We start from the raw sequence: 24,526 nt of genomic DNA, 5'->3' as shown, positions 1-24,526 counted from the left end.
AGCCCCCCACTCTTCTGCTAAAATCAGCAGTCTTTATTGAAAATTGGTTCTTAGTACCACTACCTTCCCTGACCACTAGTGATTGCTTCACATTTTGTTTTTGTTTTTTTACCAGAGTGGGGAATGGTTACATTTCATTTGAATTTGCATTGCTATAAAAAGGTTAGAAGCACTAGATTCCTTACAATGAAAAGTCTAAATACTGGTTGTGGCTGCATCAGTTGGGAAAGTACAAAATAGCACACATGCAATCTAGTTTTTCACTAAATTCTTCATAGTCCCAGTATTCTCTGCCACTGGCTGTTCGAACACCTGATGAAGGGGGTCCTTCAGAACATCTGAAACATGCTGTCTTATTCATGGATATTTTAGAGCAGAGGTCTCCAAAATGCAGCTCGCAGGGTAAATGCAAGCCTTTGCTAGCCTTTATTCAGCCCTTGGGGCACTATTCTTCCCACCGACACCAAAAGTGGAGCATAATTCCTGCCACTGACACAAACAATGGGGCACTATTCCTCAAATATGATATCTGCTGACCACAGGTGCTATGTAATTTATATATTTCCACAGACCACAAAGCCTGTGGCATTGTTTAATCCCACTGAATACAGGATATTTCCTACCCCCCCTGGCCACAATCTGTCCCCCCCACCTCAAAGTCTGAAGGATAGTAAACTGGCCCTTTGTTTATAAAGTTTGAAGACCCCTGTTTTAGAGGAATTAACTAACTTTCAACTGTCTGGCACTCTTTCACTTCTGCACTGTATACAGGTTTGTACTAATATCTGTGATGACTGTGTCAAACAGAAGAAAATGGTGAAATCTTTCCAGAGGGGACGCAGGCAGTAAAAACCTATTTTTCTAACCCTCCTGTTTTCTACAAAAATAACATTTGTGGTGTCCCCAGATTTCCCCTTGCTTTCATTTGTCTTAGACCCCTCAAAAAGATGGGAAATTGGGGGTAAAATCTCACCAAATCTCACACAGACAGCAATAAAGACCTAACAGGACTTTGCTCTCCTCCCCATTAAAAAAAAAGAAAGAAAAGAGGGAAGGTTTGGCTGTATTACAGTTCATTAAAATGTCAATATGCTAATGAAAAGAAAGACTAAAGATTCACTGTATAATCCAACATCTAAAAAAAAAAAAAAAAAAAATCTGAAATTGTGAGGCTGCATAAAACAAACTAGGGAGCAACCAGGGAACGTTGAAACATCCTGGCTTCTGGGGTATGGAGAAATTAGGCATGAATCCTCTTCAGTCCTAAAATCCGCACTGCCTGAACTATCTACTGCCAGGCCCATGTGCAGTCACATGGGGGTAAGATGAGGACTTTGCTCATCTATGCAAACACGGACTTTCATAAAGTGTATTGCGTGAGATTTTTGTAGCCTCTAGTAGTAGTTTGTATTAAAGGGGTTTGCATAACCCGGCTTTCAGGTGCGAAAAGCCTCAAAGTTTAGTTTAAAAGATTTATTTTTTAAAAGGGAAGGTATAGTGTAATTTCAGTAGGCAGTTATTACTGCAGCGTTCACCTTGAACAACTGTGGTCAGGCCATGGATATTTAAATATTTACATACAATAAATGCACTTTAACAATCCTTCAATAACCTCTGTATCTACTGTGGAATTCATCCTAAAATATTATAGCCAAAGTACTTGCCTTGAGGGAATTAACAAGCCCAATAACTCAGCAACTCAGTTCACTCTACCTCTCCCTCCCAGCAGCCTTCCGGTCTCCAATGTATATACAGAACAGGTGCACAGAAAAGAGGAGAGATCAGAGTCCTGACACCTGCCTTGAAGGTCAGGGATGGCTTGTTTTAACTAAACTTGGGCTGATTTCACACTGCAGCAAATCAGTTTTTACACTTCAGCACTTGTAAAATGCACTATGTGTTTTTAAAAATCATATAGCATGTTTGAAATGCATTGCATGCAGCGCATAAGCGGTTAATAGCTTATTGTTAAGGACGCTGCCTGCTCCTTAACAACCAGCTATTCACTGGTTGTTAAGGACACTGGTAGGTGGTTGATAAGGAGCTAGAACCCACCAGCATCCTTAACAAAGAGTGATAATGCTTCCCCCCAGTGGTCAGCATGCTCCAGCCCCACTTGTGCAGAAGCAATGCTACCATCGGAGGGGGGAGGAGGTGGAGAGACAGCGAGCATCGGTTCCCAGAATCTAAGGAAAGGAGGCGTTGGGAAGACTGGACTGACATTCTACACAGCATGGAGGACTGAGGAAGGGGGCATTGTTTATATACCCGCTGGCTATTAAGGAAGCCAGCATTTACTGTTAAGGATGCTGGTGGGTGCCTGCTCCTCAACAACCAGCATATTTTTGCACGTTACCCTAAAAATTCACTTATAAACAAACCTGGGTGCATTTTTTGATAAATTTGTGGTGCGTTTTTTTATTGACATCAATGGAAGCAGCATCTTTGGTGCGCTTTTTAAAAAAGTGCCAAAAATGCAGCATGTGTGAATTTTCAAAATGCAACACAAACACAGCACAGCAGTGTGAAACGTCTCATATGATCTGAAGCCATATAATTCGATGAGCTTTTGTCCTGCTGGAAAGATGTGTTCCAGTGCGACAAAAGGGTTTTTGGCTTTAAAGCTCATTTACTGCAGGTTAAGAATTTGTAAATATTTCAATGTCCACAGCCACCGTAGTAGTAGATGGTTACTGCTGATGTGACTTTCACTTTTTACATGTTTTCCTATTCCATATTTTTGCCATTATATTAAATGTAGAGATATGCAGATTAGCTATTAAAGAGAGTAGATCAAAGCGCTCACTTCCAATGAACTGTTGAGATATAGACAGATGTATTATTTTTGGCGTGTCAAAGACTTGCATATTAAGAAGGAGCAGTAAGCACGTGCAGTTCTAAACTAAATACAGAAACTACCATTAACACACTTGGATGATAGAAAAGCCGACTAATCAAACATCGATCAATAGGTATTCACTTTCTCCCCTCTAGTGGTAACAATATACCTATAAAACACTATGAACACAATATAATGCCATAAAAATGCTGTTATTCTTGTATTACTGAAATTCTACACCTGCTGAGAGTATTCTACAACTAGGCAATCCTTGGTTGGAGGGGGGGTTGCTAAAGATCTTTCCTATATTATTTTGGATCATTGACACACATTTATAATATTATTTAGATCAGGTTCATCTCTATTACATGTAAATTCAAAAAATATTTGAAAAGTACTCATGTAAATGGCTATCCCACTCCTAATCCAGAGGGAAAATCTCACTCACCTCTGTAAGGAACACGCAAAGCTCCTTGAAGGGCTGCAGTAAACTTGCATCTCTGACTTTCTTGATCACCAGCACACTTTTGGGTGGTTTGTTCCACGTTAGTAGCTGGCTCGCTGGGTCCTGAATATGCCTGGTAAAACAACAATAGCAATAGATTTTACTTTCTGAAATTTGCTAATAGTCTGTTACTCCTAGAAAAAAAAAAAACTTTCATTAGCAGTTTTGCTGCTCTTGCCAACTGAGACTCGAACAGCAACGCAGGATGAAGACACAACATGCCAGTCCAAGCAACAAAATTAGATGGCTTTGTTAACTCATAACCTGCCAGACCACTGAAAAGTGGCATATGATTGGTGACTTTGAAACAAAAATAGAATACTCATTTAATTCCTTTGAATTTACAGAAAAAGCCTTGTGCAGTAGATAAGCAAAAGATTATGAGTCCACCGTACAGCTTCGCTGGTTGTACGTTCACTTTCTCAAAGAGCCTTGAGCAGTGGCAGCACAGCGATGTGACTTGTCTTATGAAAAGGTCAACATATCTGTCTGGAAAGTAGATGCTAAACATCTCCTCAATGTAATAGGCAAGTCAAAGCTTCGGATAAAAGGCACAAAGAAAAAAAAATGGCACTCAGACCAAAGGCAAGGCAAAAACTGCTTTGCAATCAAAGAGGATAGGCAGCAAGTGAAGGATACAAGATATGAGTGTGATGGGCTAAGTGTGTCCAGCCTTGCTTGGTCCTAATGGACTTATAATGTGGAACGTTCAGTAGTAAGGCTTCAGGAGCCAATCAGAATGTGAGGAACAGTCAGTGAACCACTTTCGTAATCAAAACATCTGCTTAAAGTGAGATTACACTGAAAACTACTAGATGTATCATAAAATATCTAAAAACTGTCCATTAACACTGAAGGGCAATGAAACCGTCATTATAACAGGATATATAAATGAATAAACAGTAATTAAAATAATTTATAGATGTAAACTAAACATGGTTTACTTCTTACCACAATTTAATTAAGGAAGACTTCAGACTATAAGGCTCCATGCACACTGGGCGTTTTAATAAAGCTGGTAATGTTAGCGGTCTAAAGTCACGTTAAAAACGTGAGTTTTTCAACGTTTGTGCATTAGCGTTTAGCAATGTATTGGCTTTACTGCGTTAGACTGTTTTTACAGCTACAAAACTCTAGAAACCCACCAGTTCTGGGTTTTTTGCCAGCCAAAAAACGCTGATTACAGTGTTTGTGTGGATGGACACACAGGATAACATGCGGTTATTGGTTGTAGAAATAAACCGCCAAAAGCCAAAAAACAGCAGCTGTACAAAACGTCCAATGTGCATGAGGACTAAACCATACCTAGCCCAAAATGGACGGCAATCTAAACAAGGGTCTGCGTTTAGCGTTACAGCATAAAAATGCTATGGCAAATATTTCAGAATATGTATAGATGTGGGCATGAGCCCAACCATTTGTATATTTGAGTTTAATGCAGATTTATGGAATGGCAGAATGAATTACTAAAACACATATACAGTGCTCAGCAGAAATGAGTACACCCCAACAGATTTGTCAAAAAAACCTTTATACTTTCCTTTCAAAATCAACATGTTCTATGGGACACAATACTACAAAATACGACCACAAATGAGGGCCATTGATTGCAAACAAGATTTGTTAATTTGCACACACAAAGTATTTTTCCTAACAAATTTATTCAAGACCATGTTGCAAAAATGAATACACCCCAATGAAAAGTCTTAGGAGCAAAGCTAAATTTTACGCAACAAAATCTAATTAGCAAAAATTCAACTACAGGTGAGTCTAATTAGTCAATAAACAGGTGTCCAGCAGACAGTTGATTATAAAAGGGCGTTGCTTAAAGAAAACCCCTTCCCATTTCATGCTGTCAGCAATGGCACCACATGGAAGAGAAATGTCACAAGGTCTGAGAAAAAAATATTTTCTTTACACAAGAAAGGTGAAAGCTACAAGAAGATCAGCAAAGCTTTACTTATCAGTCAGAATACTGTAGAAAAAGTGATACAAAAATTTAACAAAGATGGAACTGCAACCATCTCACAGAGATGTCCAGGCTGTTGACAGAAGCGTCATCTGATTAGATGGGTTGAAGAAAGTTGGCATGCAAGTTCACTGCAGTTATCTAAAGAAGTAGAAAGCCAAACTGGGGTGATTGTTTCCCAAGATACAATACGGTGTACACTGCAGAGGAATGACATGCATGGGTGTTGTCCACGAAGGAAGCCTCTCCTAAAGCCCATACACAAAAAAGCCTGCCTAGAATTTTCCAGGGCCCATGCTGAAAAAGGAGACTACTGGTAGGGACTCTGTACTTTGGCGTGATGAGACCAAGATAAATGTTCCTGAAACTGTATGGTGTTGCTAAGGTGAGGAGTACAAAGAAAAATGCATGGTGCCTAGAGTGAAATGTGGTGGCGGCAGTGTTCTTCTGTGGGGCTGCATGAGTGCTGGTGGTGTTAGGGAGCTGCATTTCAATGATGTAATCAGAAATTCATAGATGTACTGCTCTATATTGAAAGAGAAGATGCTGCATATTTTTGCACGTTACCCTAAAAATTCACTTATAAACAAACCTGGGTGCATTTTTTGGTAAATTTGTGATGTGTTTTTTTATTGACACCAATGGAGGCATTAAGGCATGGACTCCACTAGACTAAGCATCACGCTCTGCCTCCCCTGGCTTGCATTCTTCCCATACTTCATCCTGGTGCCATCTCCTCCCTGGGTAAGCAACACACACGTGCCCAGCCATCTACACAACGTAAAAGAAAACATAATTCTTCAGACCAGGCCATCGTCTTCCATTGGCTCCATGGTCCAGTTCTGAAGTTCACATGCCCATTGTTAGTGCTTTTGGCTGTGGATACAGGTCTGTGTGGGCACCCTAAGTAGTCTGAGGCTACACATCCCCATACACCACAAACTGCGATGCACTGTGTGTTCTGACAACTTTCTATCAGAACCAGCATTACATTTTTCAGCAGTCTTGGGTAGGACTACACAGGCCAGCCTTCGGTTCCCATCTGCATCAATGAGCCCTGGCCACCTATGACCCTGTCTCAGGCTCACCAGTTTTCCTTCCCTGGACCACTTTTGCTTAGCCCTTACCACTGCAGACCAGGAACATACCAAAAGAGCTGCAGTTTTGGAGTTGCTTTAACCCAATTGTCTAGTCATTCCAATTTGTCCCTTGTCAAATTTGCTCAAATCCTTACACTTGCCTATTTTTTCTGCTTAAACCTCTTCCCTACCACGCTATAGTGAAATACGGCTACAGCACAGTTTTCTAGTTCTGGGAAGACATCCATGGATATAATTTCAAAACACGCCCCCTGCGCACACCCCCAGTGGCGCGCACCTGGCGCCACTGGTGATCTCTGTGTCCTACGGACACAGCTGATCACGTGATACGGTAAATGGCCAATCATAGAGCCCTTCTACCACATGATCAGCTGTGTCCAATGACAGAGCAGATCACCGCGTAAATGCAGTTGCTGATTATCGGCTGCACTTTCCTCACACTGTCACAGCATGAGAAAAGTACTGCTGATAACAGGCAATTGTCAGAGAAGTGATCAACACGGATTATCGGTACCGCCCACCTGTGCCCTGCAGTGCCGCCTATCAGTGCTGCCTATCCATGCCACCTCATCAGTGCCTATCAGTGCAGCCACATCAACGCACATCAGTGAAGGAGAAAAATTACCTGTTTGCAAAATTTTATAATAGAAACAAAGAAAAACTTTTTTTTTTTCAAATTTTTTGTTTTTTTTTGTTTATAGCGCAAAAAATAAAACACCCAGTGGCGATTAAATACCACCAAAAGAAAGCTCTATTTGTGTGAAAAAAAATGATAAAAATTTCATATGGGTACAGTGTTGCATGACCGTGCAATTGTCATTCAAATTGCGACTGGGCTGAAAGCTGCAAATTGGCCTGGGCAGGAAGGGGGTATAAGTGCCCTGTAAGCAAGGGGTTAAACACATCAACTTCAGGAACATATTCACTTGGGCCTAATATATTCCGCCCACTTTCCGATGGCATTGCATCAAGATAATTAATGTTTTTCACTTTACTAGGCAGTGGTCATAATGTCATCTGATCAGTGTTTTAATATGATTTGATCGATCTATATATATATATATATATATATATATATATATTTATAATATGCACACATACATATACATCAAATAAATGAGGGAGTCAGAAGCAGGGTGTGTATGCCAGTCTGAAACCTTGCCAATGTACTGACGTCTGTACAGCCACCTGGATTTCTCAAAAGCTTATATACATGAGCAAATTTGTTTTGAGTAGCATTGCGAATCCAAATGTTTCTACAGGCTGAAGGTGCTTGAACTCCATTTTACTATAGGCACACTCTGCACATAGCAAGCTCCATCCATCCATCAATCTCTCTTTGTGACCAGCAGTACGCGACCTTCCAGACCTCCTCTGAAATTTGATGAACTTACACATTAGTGGTTAGCATTTCTTGCAGTACTGGGGTCCTTGGTTTGAATCCCAACCAGGATACAAACTGCATGGAGTGTGCATGTTTCTAGGTACATCAGTTTCCTCTCACATGCAAAAGACATGCTGGTAGGTTAATGGGTTCTGGTCTAAACTGGCCCTAGTATGTGTATAAATGAATGCGAGATAGGAACCTTAGATTGCAAGCTCCTTGAGGGCAGGGACAGATGTGAACATACAATACATAAAGCACTGAGTAAAATGCCATCTCAATACAAGTACCTAAAATAAACAAACGTTTCCAATAGATGACACTTGTAAGATGTTTTTTTTTTCCCCTTTATGGATACAGAATCATGGGAATAAGCCAAGGGTAACCATAAGCAACAATACTATACACACACACACACACACACATATATATATATATACACATACACACACATACATATACACACACATAGCACAGCTTTACAGATACACACTTGCTAGGGCAAGCTTAGTCAGAGGACACCAAATATAAACTCCTAGCAGATGTTGTCCTTGATGAGAACTGAATCCAGGACCCCAGTTCTTCTAGTGCTGTGTCAATGGGAAGGGTACATTTTTTTCCACACAAAGAATAACTATGTACTGTGTAAATGACTGCATTCATAACTGATATGACGGGATTAAGGCACTATGATGCTTTTGTGTGGTACAAAAGATTCCAGTTTTCCCATTTTGTGTTCCCGAGCTGGCTTTACAGTTTCTGGCGCTTGCTCAGTTGAAATATTACCGAAATCTACTACAAAATGTAGACAATATTTTAGTACCATTGTATCAGAAATCCTTTCGAGATGAAGTTGATATACCCCAACTGAACATTTTAAAATGGCAGAGACCTGTGAAAACACCTCATAGCAGCTCACTGAAGTGACACACTTTAAACTGTTGGCAGGAGTATGAAAGAAAAGAACTTGTCCAAGAATTTTCTGACATGTTTAACTGATGCTCCAGTGGTCAGCTCTGCTTTGATTTGATCATTTCCACATGATGCTGGACAGTCCCAACACCGTGTGCGCAAGTATTGGACCTCATTTCTAGACATCTTGGAATTGGTCATACATGGAAGAATCTGATTGTTACCAATTGAACAACCAGAGTTTCGGCTGATGTTCCATTCACTGACATAGCTGCTATTTTGTGCATGCTGGGTGTCTGTGTACATGGGCTGTTGTACACTTCAAAATTACTTCTCTTCCCATACAAGTCAGCAGGAATACAAATGTAGCTTGGAGAAGGGAGCCAAGTTCAGGTCAGAAGGCAGCCATCTGTATGGGTGAAGGAATGCTACAGGATTCCAAAAGTGTCTCGAATTGATCTCAAACGAAAGAGGAATGCAACTCAAAACACATAGTATTTGCCCTTCACCACAAGGCCTAGGAGGCAGCAATAGGGAGCAAGGTGCCATAGATGGACTGATTAGCACACAGAACCTACCTGGAGATTTTATTCTCATCTCAGATCATCACTGCTCCTGCAGGTTTGTTCTGCACCCTATATGTGTGGCCCAACTGGTTGCAGACTAAATCTTGTCAATTTAATCAACCTGATAATTGAGTTGTGTTTGTGAACCACCTTATACTATAAACAATACCAACATACACACATGACCGATATTTCTGCTGACCAGAGTCACCTAGACAATGCAGTAAACAGCTGTAGCTCAATGGACCTCACACTTAATGTCACAGACAGAAGTTGCACATGGAGAGATCGTTCAATAACTCCTGTGACAAGACCATCTGACAAAAAAGGACAAACCTGAAATTACATAATCAATATGCTGTAATAAACTGCCTATACCCTACACTTTAACACTTGGAACCACCAAATATTATCATTTGTTTCTGGATATAAATCAGAAAATTAGAACAGCACTAGTTTGTGTTTCATTAGAGAGCTTTTCCCAGTTCTTCCCACTTGTGGTCACTGTGGTCCTTCACTTTACAGAGAATACAGCAAGAGAAGTGAGAATCCAAAGTGGAGAAAGGCAGATGGAGGACTGTCTATGGGAAAGTGCCACGGCTGGAGTTCTCTAGATGTATAAGAAGCCTAAAGCTGGCCATATATTACTTTTTTTCTCTCTTGATCAGCCAGCACGTGATTGAAAAAAAAACAAATTAAAAAAATGGGTTCCTCCATCTACACAACAGAGGTAGATAGAGAGATCTCCCTGCTGTGACATTGTCTTCTGCATCCGTTGTTGGCAGCCAATTATCAAGAAAACACTTCCAACATTCATGCTTGACAGAAGTCAATTGCTAAAGCAGAGTTCCATCCAAAGTGGAAGCTCCAATCTTCTGCCTCCACCCTCCACTGCCACAAGTTGCTAAATGAGCAACTTCTGTCTGTGACATTAAGTGTGAGGTCCATTGAGCTACAGCTGTTTACTGCATTGTCTAGGTGACTCTGGTCAGCAGAAATATCGGTCATGTGTGTATGTTGGTATTGTTAATAGGATAAGGTGGTTCACAAACACAACCCAATTATCAATATGCAAAGAATATATGCGAGCCCAAAATATCAACAGCAGCTAGCATTAAAGGTGAACCTCTAGACCTCCAAATAGTACAGCAAAATACAATATTAGTTTTAGGGCTACAACCCAATTATCAGGTTGAAGAAATTGACAAGATTTAATCTGCAAACAGTTGGGCCACATATAGGGTGCAGAATAAACATGCAGGAGCAGTGATGATCTGAAATAAAATCTACAGGTAGGTTCTATGTCTCTATGTATATATATTCTCAGTCCATCTATTGCAACTATTGTGTTTGTGTGTGTATATATATATATATTTTTTTTTTTTTTTTATTTATTTTGTACTAGTGAACAGAAGTCCGCCGACAACCGCCGATTGTCAGGACAGAGCTACGTCTATGTAAACAGAATTCTGTTCTGATGGAGGGAGTGAAAGATTGTGTGTCCCTGCAAAGCTGGGAACATGATCCTTCACTTCCCCTAGTAAAAGCACCACCTAGTGTAACCAAGCACATAGCTAGGCACACAGTTAACCCTTTGCTCACCCTAGATGTTTAAACCCTTCCCAGCCAGTGTTATTAGTGCAGTGCCAGTGAATATTTTTAGCACTGATCACTGTATTAGTGTCATTGGTTCCCACAAAGTGTCAGTTAGTGTAAAAACATCAGTCGCAATATCACAGTCTCGCTATAAGTTGCTATTTGCTGCCATTACTAGTATTAAAAAAAAATCCAGTATATGTGCCATAGTTTGTAGACGCTGTAACTTTTTTCTTTTCAAAATTGTTGGTATTTGTTTGTTTATAATGAAAACATTAAAAATGCAGAAGTGATCAAATACCACCAAAGAAAGCTCTATTTGTGGGGAAAATATAACAAATGTCATTTATGTACAGCGTTGCATGACCGTGCAATTATAAGTTAAAATAACAGCACCGCATCGCAAAAAAATGACCCGGTCAGGAAGGGGGGTAAATCTTCCAGAGGTGAAGTGGTTAAGGCTTGTTTACATCAGACACAGTTGGACATGTTTTTAAATGCAGTACAAATGCATATGCAAGAAAAATGTATGTATTTCAATAAGCCTAGTTTACACCATTGCTGCGCACATGCAAATGCAACTCATTGAAAATACATAAAGCCAAAAGAATACACTGCAACCTCACCACAAACTCAAGTAAACATGTATGCAGAACCGCACACTGAACTTGGGGATTGCATTAAAGCATTACAGACAAGCATGAAGATAAAAACACGGCTTCATTACCAGTTCAAAAACAGAGGTAAACTATATTAAAAAAAAAAAGTAATGGTTTTTAATTTCTTTTTACATACCAACAGGAGGACATTAATGTTTAAGTCAGCCTTTCTCAATCTTTTAAAATGGAGGAACCCGTGAAATAACTTTTTGGCTTCAGGAAACCCCTGTTAATGATTATTATATTTACAGCTCACAGTACATTAGTGTGATGGTCAGTAGATAGAATGTTCCTTACATTGGGAAGAATTCCCTCCTTACAGATAGCTAAACAGATCATTAGTGTCAGTGGTTACTCATCTGGGAGTAACCCTAGGATTCCACAGAACCCTGGCTGAGAAACCCCAGTTTAAGTAAGAGCTGAGTAGAGGACTGCTAAAACAGTAGAAATTACACATACATACATGCATACATACACACACACATACATACATACACACACACACACACACATACACGTGACCCAAAATAGGGTAAAAAAAAAAAAAGTCCTACACAACTACTAAAGTGACCCATTTTCAAGCAATTTCAACAAGATCCTATTTCAAAATGCAATTGCTAGTCACTTTTTGATGACTCCTTATATCCTTCAGTCATGGCAGATGCTAGTGGGAAGTTTAACAGTGGTCAATATAAACATACCTGGGACAGAAACATATCAACAATAACTAAAAGTCACTAATGCACATGCAAAAACCTAGAGAGGCCAATTACAGACTTACTCAATAAAGAGGTGTAATACGCAATGACCACAATCTAAATTCGCTCTTAACCGATCTATGAAAAACTTGAACAGATACTATTTTTTAACATTTACTGCATAAGTCTGTTGACATCTGCTGCATGATATTTCTGTTATACTTTTTAGTGTCCATGCTATACCAATTTGAACTGACATATTATAAAAGCTTGGGAAAGCCAAAAAGCTGACTAGCTAATGCTCCTAAAAAAATAAACTAAATAAAATGCAATAACTATTCTTTATATTTTCCCCCCTCCATCAATGAAACCGCATATTTTCTGCCCATGGGTTCTGCCCACTGGACTGACTTCTCATAATAAAGGACAGAAATCAAAACCTGAGAACACAATCCTTATAGTGTGTTTATAAACCCCATCACAACAAAATAAAGTCATTCAAATGTTTAATCTACAGATACATACAATTTTGGCACAAAACAGTGAACACCTTGTTAAAGAACAGCAATCCAGAAAACAAAAATCCACACACACACACACACACAAATATACAAACATTGCTGCCCATCCCTTTTCATCAGTGCAATTTCTGGTTAAATCAGACGTTTTTGACAACTGCAGAATAAGCAGTGGCTGAGCAGCGATAACCCAGGCTTGGCTCGCTGCCCTGAAATCCGTGGTGGTTAACCCCCCCCCCCCCCCCCCGCTTCAATTCAACAACTTTGCTCACATCATGTACTTATTCACGCTGATGAGGCAAAACACAAGCCCCCAATGTGATGGATACTAACCATTGCCAGTTATTCTTGGGCAGGTTTCGGGGCTTCACTTTGTCAAAAATCTTCATGGCGCTTTGCATGCACCCTCAGATCTCTAAGAAGCTGCGGCTGGAGATTCCGGATAGAGGTGCGATGCTACTGGAAGCACGACATTACGGCGATGTTGGAATGAGAATAATCAAAAAAAGGGAAAACAAAAATTGCAGCTGAGCACAGAGGGCAGGAAGAGAGCCTGGAAGCGACAGCAATCCCAAGTCATTTCTGAAAGCAGATTCACTGGAATCTTCTGTCCTGCAGGACTAAGTGAAAACAGCTTCACGTGTTCCTATGCCGCTGAAGTGCAGCAAGACGTTGCTTTGAGAATGTGTAATACTCTGCCATGCCATTCAGATGGAGTCTGTCGGGAAAGCTTCAAGGAACTAAACCAAGTGTGAAATGTTTCCGAAGTTCCGTATACAGGTGGAACCTGCAGCCCCAAGACTCGGCAGGTGTAGAGAAGCTGGGCACAGGAATCCAGTAATCCAGCTCTGAAGCCACGGCAATGCCTCTTAAGACTTGCAGAGTACATTACATAAAAGTGGACCTGCCCATAGGAGGAGGAGATCTAGTGCCTGTATCAGTCAGGTGGAGGAAACATGCCCTCACTGTACAAAAGGATCATCACATCGCCCCAGCTGATTGGCTGGAGGGCATATCAGGAAGTAAGTGCATTCCTAATAATCACACACACACCTGTATGCTACAGATCTAGACTGAGCTCCAGTGTATACAAGGAGATCCGAGGACACAGCCAGGAGGATCAGACTCCCTGTGCACACAGATCTACCACCACGTGCATGCTGACAGCTCAGGCATCTAGTTGTATCGTTTACACCAATAAAAAGAAGTCTTCAGAAGACGTTTATCTGTAATCAGATTCCTCAAAAAACACCTCATGAAGCAGAAAAATAAACAAGGCAAAGCTTTTACGACAGTATGATGTGTGCTGGGCTGTCTGAACATTTAGCCTGGGTTCACACTGAGTGTGGAATTCGCAGCGTTTTCTGTGCCAATTCCACATCGCATCACAAATCGCACCCCGTTCATGTGAACCGCTGCGGGTGTGTATGGTAAGTTAACAACACCCTGAAATCAGTCCACAAAACGCAGTGCAATGTGCAGAATCGAACACAAATTAATCATGCCATCCGATTCTAGTGTGGACCAAAAAAAGGGTCCTGCACATTTTTGGTGCAGATGCAGTGCAATTTGAGTAATACGAAATGTATGGCTCAAATTGCACCGCATACAATTCGCATGTGATTGGCACAGGAATGCGGTGCGGTTCCTGTGCGAATCACATGCTATATTTATTATTTATTTCAGGTACTTATATAGCGCAGTCAATTTACACAGCACTTTACATACATATATTGTACATTCACATCAGTCCCTAACCCTCAGGGGCGTACAGTCTAAGGTCCCTAACTCACATTCATACATATACATACGAAGGACAATTTAGACAGGAGCCAATTAACCTACCAGCATGTCTTTGGAGTGTGGGAGGAAACCGGAGTACCCGGAGGAAACCCACGCAGTCACAGGGAGAACATGCAAACTCCAGGCAGGTGGTGCCGGGGTTAGGATGCCACACAAGTGTGAACCCAGGCTGAAAGCTGAACTCCAGGAAGATATACAGACAAATTAATCTGGCTCTAATACACACCGCTGCGGGTGAGTATGTTAAATTACCAACACCTTGAAATCGGTCCACAAAACGCGGTGCGATGTGCAGAAACGGACCGTACAGGTGTGAATACCCATGCGATCCGATTCTAGTGTGGACTACAAAAAGGGTCCTGCACCTTTTTGGTGCGGATGCAGTGCAATTTGAGCCATACAAAATGTATGGCTCAAAATCGCACCACACATTATTCGCATGTGATTGGCACATGAATGTGGTGCGGTTCCTGTGTGAATCACATGCGATATGCCGCACCGCACAAATGTGAACCCAGGCTGAAAGCTGAACTCCAGGAAGATATAAACACAAATTAATCTGGCTCTATATTTATTTGCATAGTGACAGAAATCATCCAAATGGCCCTGTATAAATACATGCCATTTTAAAAGTAACTAGTTTAAGGGTGAGTTCACACTATATGCGGTGACAGACTTTTTACTGCATGGAAAAATGTCTGTCATCGAAGGGACACACAGGAAATAATTGTTTCCTATGTGCCCCTTTACACCGCAGCTTATGGCATTTTATCGCAACACACTGTGCCGTGCATGGCAATGTACAGCAACGCAGCACATCACACTGCTGTACACTACCATGAATGCCCTTCAAATAAAGTTTAAAACACACACAAAAAAAAAAAAAGCTGAATCGGGCACCACCCCATCCCCTTGCACAGCCGGCACCGGAGAGCTGTCACCGGAGAGCTGTCACAGCAGTAAAGTGCTTTGAATTCAGTCTAAAGAATATTTCCAGGTACTGGCATGCTATACATAGCTACACGGGTTCACCTTGGACCGATGTAACTATGTATATACCATACCTGGCCGAAGCCCCCAGAAGTTGTAAAACACTGAAGTAGTTATCGCTACTCCTGTGACCTCCACTTGCTTCCAGGTCCCCGTGCTGAGCGGACAGCCTTATGAATAGTGAACACAGGAGGTTGGCCGCTCAGCACGGGCGCCATTTAGAGAATGTTTTGTGTTTTCTGAATGGATGCAATGCAGTCTTTGCTTGGACAAGGTGGAGAAATAGGGCAGTGATGTCAAGCTCTCCACCTTGTCCAATCAGAGAACATTTTGCATTCATCTAGAAGATGCAAACCATTCTCTGAATGGCGCCCGGGCTGAGCTGATGACCACCTGTGTTCACAAGGCATTAGGCTGGCCGCTCAGCATGGGACCCAGAAGCAAGTGGAGATCACTGGAGTAGTGGTGTCTGCTTCAGTGATTTCCAGCTTCCAGGGGCATCGGCCACGTATGGTACAGTATGCAATTATGTAACACATGTCAATGCCTGGAATTCTTCTTTGAGGCATTCTGGCGTTTATGTATTAGCCAATAGAGAAAAATTTCATCTGTGACATGAATTGTTGCCATGTTTTACCATGTCAGAAAAATGCTCTTGATTGTGCGACAAAACGCAATAAAGTGCATGAAAACGCATGATTTGCACGTTTCCATTTATTTCTATGGGGTTGAAAACGCACAAAAAACGCATCAACCTACCCAAATGGAGCTACAAATCTTTTTTGAGCTTCAGGAATACTGATTCAAGAGAATTGGAGTGGAGATGTGAACAGCTCCATAGAGTAATATTGATTTTTTTTCTCCCTGAGCGTTTTGGATCTTGGCACTACAAAACACTCAGGTGTGAATAGGGCCTAAGTATCTGAATTTGACTTTTGATCAGCCTCGCTCTATTACAGCAAAGCTCAGACCCAGGGGAAGGAGGAGGAAACTGAAATCCAATCAAGTGTGTTGCATGCAAATGCATTTACACAAAACTGTATATTTACTTAGCGGTTTGCCTGGAGGTCTGGAGGACTGGCTACAAGGCAAATTCCTGTCATCGAAAAATATTTACTGATTATCTTGCAAGGACAAGATTCTTTTGCACTAAAGATGCAAAAGACCAAAGTGGATAAACCAAGTGTCCCCGATTCTGATTTAACCAGTGCTGGCTGAATGATGCCCAACCCTACAATGAAGTCTCACACCCCCCGGCGCGATGTCTAAAAGTGTAGCACAAGTGAGGAAACCAACTGGCAAACAGAGCTCTCCCCTATTCCATCAAACGGGCATCAAGTGCAGAGATCTCAGCAGAAAAGGCCCTATGAAACACTAGAATTTGGTGGCTGAATTTATTTATTCTAGGTACTTATATAGCGCAATCCATTTACAGAGCACTCCACATATACAGGGGTTGAACAAAAATATGGAAACACTACATGATTTGAGTGTAATGGTTCCTCCTGCGCTAAATGAACTCTACCTAAAACACAGCTGCTAGCACCCAAACCCTTTACCTCAAAAGATTAGATAACATAAACAGTGTATATATGGTGCAGCACTAAAAATAAATACACATTATGAAATACAATATTAATACAAAACTATAAAAAATCCCAAAAGGGATCCGAAATAAAGTGCAAAGAAATTTAAAGTGCAAATGTGTGAATATATCAAATGGGTCACAAAATCAGACCCTATATACTGTGAAAAAACAAAAAACGACCCAATCCCAAATTGGGATAACACACCAAATTGTGTCAGCAAGGTGAATCCCATACATGGGATAATCATAAAGTGACAAGTGCCAAAACACAATATATAAAGTGCATACACAATACACACAGTGAAAAAAATGCAAAATATGTGGAGTGAAACAATCAAAAAATATTAAAATATGCAGTGAAAAAACAATATTTGTGAAAAACTGATCACATACAACACCGCAGCAAATGTCCAATAATAGTGCTGTTGGAATCCTCCACACTAAAAACAGTGCTCCACTACCAACAGGGAACTGGTGCCGTGCGGTGTACACTCCAAAGAAATCCAAAAATGGCTGAAATGCCCGCTCACCTTCAATCATGATTTAGCCCAGAGTTGCCCTCACATTGACTAAAAACCTCCACGTGGTATAACCTCAGATTCTGCGCTGTGCTCATTCTCTTGCTGAAATATAAGTCCACTTGTATTGTATTCCAACAAGACAATGAGCATAGCGCAGAATCTGAGGTTATACCACGTGGAGGTTTTTAGTCAATGTGAGGGCAACTCTGGGCTAAATCAAGATTAAAAACAGAAGATGTTTAGGATATAAAGGTGAAAAGCCAAATAGCCATGTTCTAACTGAGAGTTGGGCAGAGTTTCTGTGAGTAAGCTGGAGATAGTAAGGTGACCTGCCTATCGATCCAGGAAGGGGATTACATATTTGGTACAATTGGAACCCTGTGTGTATGGAGGTCGGCCATTAAGGAGATCTATACCGTAGGATCCTGGTGTGATCCAAAAGTGTGTTGACCCACCCGTAGGGTCACTTATTGAAGGTGAGCGGGCATTTCAGCCATTTTTGGATTTCTTTGGAGTGTACACCGCACGGCACCAGTTCCCTGTTGGTAGTGGAGCACTGTTTTTAGTGTGGAGGATTCCAACAGCACTATTATTGGACTTGATTGGACATTTGCTGCTGTGTTATATGTGATCAGTTTTTCACAAATATGTTTTTTTTCACTGCATTATTTTAATATTTTTTGATTGTTTCACTACACATATTTAGCATTTTTTTCACTGTGTGTATTGTGTATACACTTTATATATTGTGTTTTGGCACTTGTCACTTTATGATTGATTATCCCATGTATGGGATTCACCTTGCTGACACAATTTGGTGTGTATTATCCCAATTTAGGATTGGGTCGTTTTTTGTTTTTTTCACAGTATATAGGGTCTGATTTTGTGACCCATTTGATATATTCACACAGTTGCACTTTAAATTTCTTTGCACTTTATTTCGGATCCCTTTAGGATTTTTTTTACAGTTTTGTATTAATATTGTATTATTTCATAATGTGTATTTATTTTTAGCGCTACGACATATATATACTATTTATACTACATGATTTGCAGGTGTGAAAGTGACAACATGCTTTGCGTTGAAAGCGGAAGTGATGTCACATTATTTTGCTTCTGCTGTGTGATGAGACCCCTAGCTAATATGTGGGAAGCCTCACTTTTATTATTCACTGTGTGCACTGCTTGTAATACAGAGTCATGTCAGAACTTACTGAGTTTGAAAGAGGGCAAACTGATTAACTGGTGCCTCTGTGAATGAAGTTACCAATTTATTTCCCATGTTGCGATGTACAGTATCGCAACATTACAGGTAATGACGGCATATACAGTTTCCAGGAAAATGTCTGATAAGCATAAGCGCGGTCGACATAGTCAGCTAACCAAAAGACACAAAAAGGACATTGCTCAGGACTGTGAACCAGAATAAAAAAAAACGACTGCTGCAAAAGTGACTGCAGAGCTCAATTTCAGTCTTCCAAAGCCGGTGTTCACAAAATCGTGAAGGGAACTCCATAAGCAAAACATTCACAGGTGAGCTGAAACTGCCAAGCCACTAGTGACTGGGCTTCACATTGGATGTTTTCATGTGTGGCAAACACCGTACCAAGGTTACAACAAGGGTTCTCTGGTGCCAACGGTAAAGCAAGGTGGTGGCTCAATGGATCTCTTGAGAATGTCTTCATTATGACGAAACACGTCGGGACAGGGCTTGGCTGACGTCATCATGCTCCAGGACCCACGGCGGGTCCATTTGTAAGATTGCTCTGTTTATTCTGAACATTGTGAGTACTTTTTTAATCTTAATAAAAGTGGCATCTATGATCTCTCTCTTACTGGTCCACCACTGATTCCCATTACTGAGTCCCATGGTCTCCCACTGATCATGGAAGGAATCACAGAGAGTTTTAACCAATATGAATGAGTGCTATTAGGCCTACTATAACCTGGGGTCTAGGATTTGGGTAAGAGGCTGGTGTTTATGTAATGAAGGAATCAGATCACGGAGGATTTGTCAGTTTGCTGAACATTTTTATGGTACACATAGGGGTTAATTTACTGCAGCTCTGCATAGAAACCAATCAGCTTCCAGGTTTTATTGTCAAAGCTTAATTGAACAAGCTGTGATTAGAAGCGGATTGGCTACAATGCATAGATATATAAAAAAAATTATTATTTACGCACATCAACCTTATGATTGCGGATTTATTAATTTGCACATTTGTTATATTTGTATGTTATATGAATTGGTTTTGGTGTTAAAGAATTGCGGACATTTGCACAAATAATTAAGTTTAAGCAGTGCAACATTATCTGGTGGGAAGTGGTTAAACATACACCAAAAATGCAGCATGCAGGACTTTTAAAAACGCATTGGTGTGAAGAGCTCCATAGGATTTAAGGGATACATTTTTCATGCATTTCTGATCCGCTTTTTAAACACCAAAAGCACATTGAAAACTGATCAGTGTGAAAGGTCCTTTAGTGGATGTTCACATGTGTAAAGACCTACCAGAAAATGGATTCATTTAAGTCTTGTTCAGCAATTAGAAGAAGTGAACATGTAACCAAAGGACCAGTTTACTCAGATCCACATTAACAGTGTTGAACAGATGAGAAGGTAAAGACACACCTTAGCTCAGGTAGTCTTAGTGAACATGACCATGAATCTGCAATTTACTGCAAGCTACCCAATTACTTCTAATCTGATAGAAAACAGGAAGATAAAAAATTAAAGGTTCTTATTGACCATCTCCTGACAAAAGATCTAAATTAATAACGTTGAACAGCTGAGACTGTACAACACACCCTCGTTGAGCGAGTCTTACAACAAATGGCCATAAATCTGCCCTGCAATTTACTGCATGCAAGCCCGCCACCCAGTTGCATCTAATTTGATAGAAAAAAAAAAAACTATAAAAAGGTTCTTATTGACAATCTCTTGGCACAAGATCTAAATTAACAACGTTGAACAGCTGAGACCATACAGACACACCTTAGCTCAGGTATTCAGACTAAAAATGGCCATGACTCTGCCCTATGACTTACTGCAACCCCACTACCCATTTGCTTCTAACCTGATTAAAAAAAAAAAAAGTGAAGCTTGCCCTCTTGGATAGATTTCAAATCATTATACATAAGGTCCTGGATGTGACTTCCAAGTCACAGTCAATGAAATCCAGCATCCGACAATGCACTTAGGAGCTTGAGGGTCACATGGATGATGTAATTACAGTGCCAGAAGGTCATGCGGAAGGCAGAGTCTCAAACTGCAGGTTCAAGCATTCCACTATAAACTAAAAGACATGGAAAATAAGGCCAGGAGTTTTAATCTCCAGTCTGTCTGGCAATGTCTCACAAAGTCTGTAAGGTCACCGCACGGTTCTGTATGAGCAGCAATAGGAGTAACCTGGGGTTTTAGGCAGACCTCCAAGCTGGCCAACAGTCTTGTGCACATCAAACGTGTGTGTATTGGCTCCCAGAAGCCTATCCTCAACTTGACACCCTGGCCTGTCAAACAAACAACTTGGAGGACTTCAACTTTAAGCCACTGATATAAAAGCCATCATCTTCACCTGAGATTCCATCTAAGCTATGCCCCATCCTCATGGCACGATAGTCAACACATCAGCTCTGCAATCTGAAGCAAGGCCAGATAACATATTTGCATGTTCTCAAATGGCTGGAAGATAATTATTCTTTGAATTTTAACTGATGTTCCAATAAACCCATTCCCAGTCCATGATTTTTGGGGTATCCCTCCCCTAAAGACTCTTTGAACCTCTGGTCCATTGCACCCAGTTATAGCTAAATATGCCTTCCTGATATGGCTGTATAAGAGCATGTTCATTTAAAGGGCAACTCCACTTTCATTGGGAAAAAATATTGCAAATAAATAAATATAGAATATACAACTGCAACACAAGCCATATTGTAATATAAATGTTATTTAAAAATTACCCTTCCTAATTAAAAAAAAAAAACCTTTCCTTTTCAATCTGCAGCACTAATTTTATGTTAAATGAAATGCAATAAGACAATCTGGAGGCGGTTTGTACACAGATGGTGTATGGAACACCCCCCTGAAATGTAACTTCTTGCTTTTGTGATTGGCACACTGATTTTCCCAGAAGGTACATTAAGATGCAATATAGGATTTTAGGCAGCCTCTGCATCAAAAATTGCATTTTTGGTGAAATACTCCCAAAGGGGTAATCGCATCTAAAAGAATTCAGGCCTGGCCACTTTCCTCATTTGAACTCTGCAAGTGCAGCAGCTGATCAATAATGAAAAAGTTACTCCCATTCACTTTGCACATGGACACAGACAAACCAACAGCTATTTCTTAAAAACAACAAAAAGGTAAGAATCTGCAACAAAGGTTGTTAAAATCCCTGCAATGAACATAGATCACCCAGAGGGGAGTGTTTTTTCTCAACAAAATTGGAGTTGCCCTTTAAGTTCTTCTTCCCAGCTGTTCCGCTGGGTAGCTGACACTGCCACCTCTGCTCCATTCTTCAAAGAGAGCATCGTTCAAGACTGCCATTTTGAATGACTTGTGACATGGAACCACTTTGTTCCATTAACCTTTATCATGGTACTCTGTTCTTGTTCCTCCCTTTCCTTCACTCTTTCCCCCTCCCTGTCCTCCCCTTCCCACTGGGGGACCCTCGTTCCTGACCTCAATCCCAGAGGCCTATCTCCCTCACACACCCTTTTAGCCTCCATATGGCTATGAACATCTATTGCTTAATGTTCAGGGCCTGAACTCTCCTAACAACAGAGTTAGGGCCTTTTACTATTTTTAATATCCACAGGCGGATATCATCTGCCTACATTAAACTCAGCTTACCTCTCCTACTGTCCTAGATACTTGTACACCTCCTTCCTGATGGTCTTTACTGCCAAGACTTCTACTAAACAAAGAGGAGTGTTTATAGGGCTCAAAAATGTCTGACCCAGAGTAGATATCTCCTCCATGTGGGGCATTTGAATCACACTCAACTCACTATAGTTACATTTTGTGCCCCAAAGAATAAGCATGGGTCTTTCTTCACCCATCTACTGCTACTCATTCATACCTATGCCCAGGGATGCTTATTGTCTGTGGGGCCTCTAATGCCACCCTGCACCCTATTTGGATAAACAGGCTCCTGGACGTTTTCCAGCTCGTTCTTGTACAGATTGCTCTTTTTGAGCCCTAGATTACATGTTCAAAGATAGATTACATGCTAGAACTCCAATAGCTGGTAACCAGTTTATATCCTGCTCCAGTCCTACAATATTCTAGCCATTCCCTGGTCAGATTGCGACAGTCATGACTTCTTTTATATCTCTCTTCACAAAACTGCAGGATGGAAGATGGTCTTTGAAAAAAAAAAAATATCTTAAATTCAATGACAGTATTTTTTTTTTCTCAAAATTAGGAAACAAGGAATCAACAAGCTTCAACTGGAGAGAGACGTCTCCTCCCTTAATGCCCAATATAAATCAACCCAACTCTTGACCTGTGCAAAAAACTGACAATTGTCCTGCATCCCAGACCAAAAAGCAGATACAATAAAAGAAAAACAAAATTTTATAGTCACAGTAACACAGTTACACCCAACAGATTACATACAACTGCTCTCCTCACTATGCCTATACTCCAAAATAAAAGGTAAATTTGAATTATTTAGCAACCCAGCTACAATACTCTACAAATTTCACAAATATTTAGCTAACTTATATCAGTACCCAACCTCCTTCAACCATAAGTCAGCGGAGACATTTCCCTTCTTGACATTCCCAGTGAGCGACTCCAAATACTGGAAACCCCCATCTCAATTTTGGGGGTTCAACCAGTTTTTAAATCCTTGAAACTAAGTAAACGACCAGGCCCAGATAAATCTACCACTTTATACTAAAAGAAATATGTATACATACTAAATCCTGTGTGTCAATTTCAATGATTTAGGGGCAGAAGGTTTCCAAAGTAGGTTTGGCTATCTGTATGCTTCCCAAGAACACCGTTCGCAATGCTTGTCTAATTACCGCTTTCTCTCCTACCTAATCTAAATGTCACATTGTTGGTTAAAATCCAAGTGACTCGACTGAACAGGGGATTCAATAGTCTGAATGGCAGAGGCCAGGTCGGCTCCATGACAAAAAAGGGAAACTGGCAAAAACATGTGCTGCATCCCCCAACCCATTCATATTTCCAAAAAGAGGCAGTGTCCAGCTTTTCTGTTGACCTTGGACATCAAAAAGGCATTTGACTCCATAATTTGGCCCTACCTTCTCCTTGAACATAGGGGGTTTAGGTCCCACTTTCGGACATTGGTGGGCGCCCTATAGGACGGTTCTAAACATATATACAATATCTGGGTTTATGCTCACCACCCTTTAATAATGGCATAAAAGCCAAACAGGACTGTCCGCTATATTATGCCTTTTTGCAGACCTCTGGTCCTAACCAATCTGTTAACCACCTTACTAAACTTGCTCTCCCTTCTTGGAGATTTCCAGTTCTTCTTGGGTCTACAAATCAACCACAATAGGTGCCATGCCCTTAACCATTTCATGTCCGGACACTTTCACCAACCCCCCCCTTACAGCCCAGGCCAATTTTCAGCTTTCAGCACTATCACACTTTGACTGTCAATTACTCAGTCATGCAATACTGTACTCATATGAAATTTTTATCCTTTTTTTGAGTGGCATTTGATCACCACTGGGTTTTTTTTTTTTATATTTTGCTATATAAATGAAAAAACACTGAAAATTTTGAAAAAAAATATTTTTTTGCTTAGTCTTTGTTATAACATTTTACAAAATAAATAATTTTTACATTTTTGGAGTAAAAATGACCCAAAACAGTGTATATTATTTAGTCTGTG

General features: G+C 40.6%; 1 protein-coding gene across 4 annotated transcripts in view; it reads right to left on the bottom strand.

Annotated features, from left to right (window-relative positions):
• NADK (NAD kinase) overlaps positions 1 to 24,526 on the bottom strand; it is a 169,596-nt gene that overhangs the window by 33,523 nt on the left and 111,547 nt on the right. For 3 of the 4 annotated variants that reach the window (XM_089675923.1, XM_089675925.1, XM_089675926.1), the window contains one exon: positions 3,288 to 3,417. In XM_089675923.1, coding sequence (XP_089532049.1) covers positions 3,288 to 3,417 — 130 coding nt within the window. Of the gene's footprint in view, positions 1 to 3,287; positions 3,418 to 13,079; positions 13,624 to 24,526 lie in introns of those variants that run through there. The other variant, XM_089675927.1, reaches the window with a different exon arrangement.

Source organism: Staurois parvus, unplaced genomic scaffold (assembly GCF_062004578.1).
Source record: "Staurois parvus isolate SC_StPar_1 unplaced genomic scaffold, SC_StPar_1.0 ptg000160l, whole genome shotgun sequence".
Classification (NCBI taxonomy): Eukaryota; Metazoa; Chordata; class Amphibia; order Anura; family Ranidae; genus Staurois; species Staurois parvus.
Note: the sequence above shows the minus strand (reverse complement) of the source record. Positions and strands in the feature narration are given on the sequence as shown.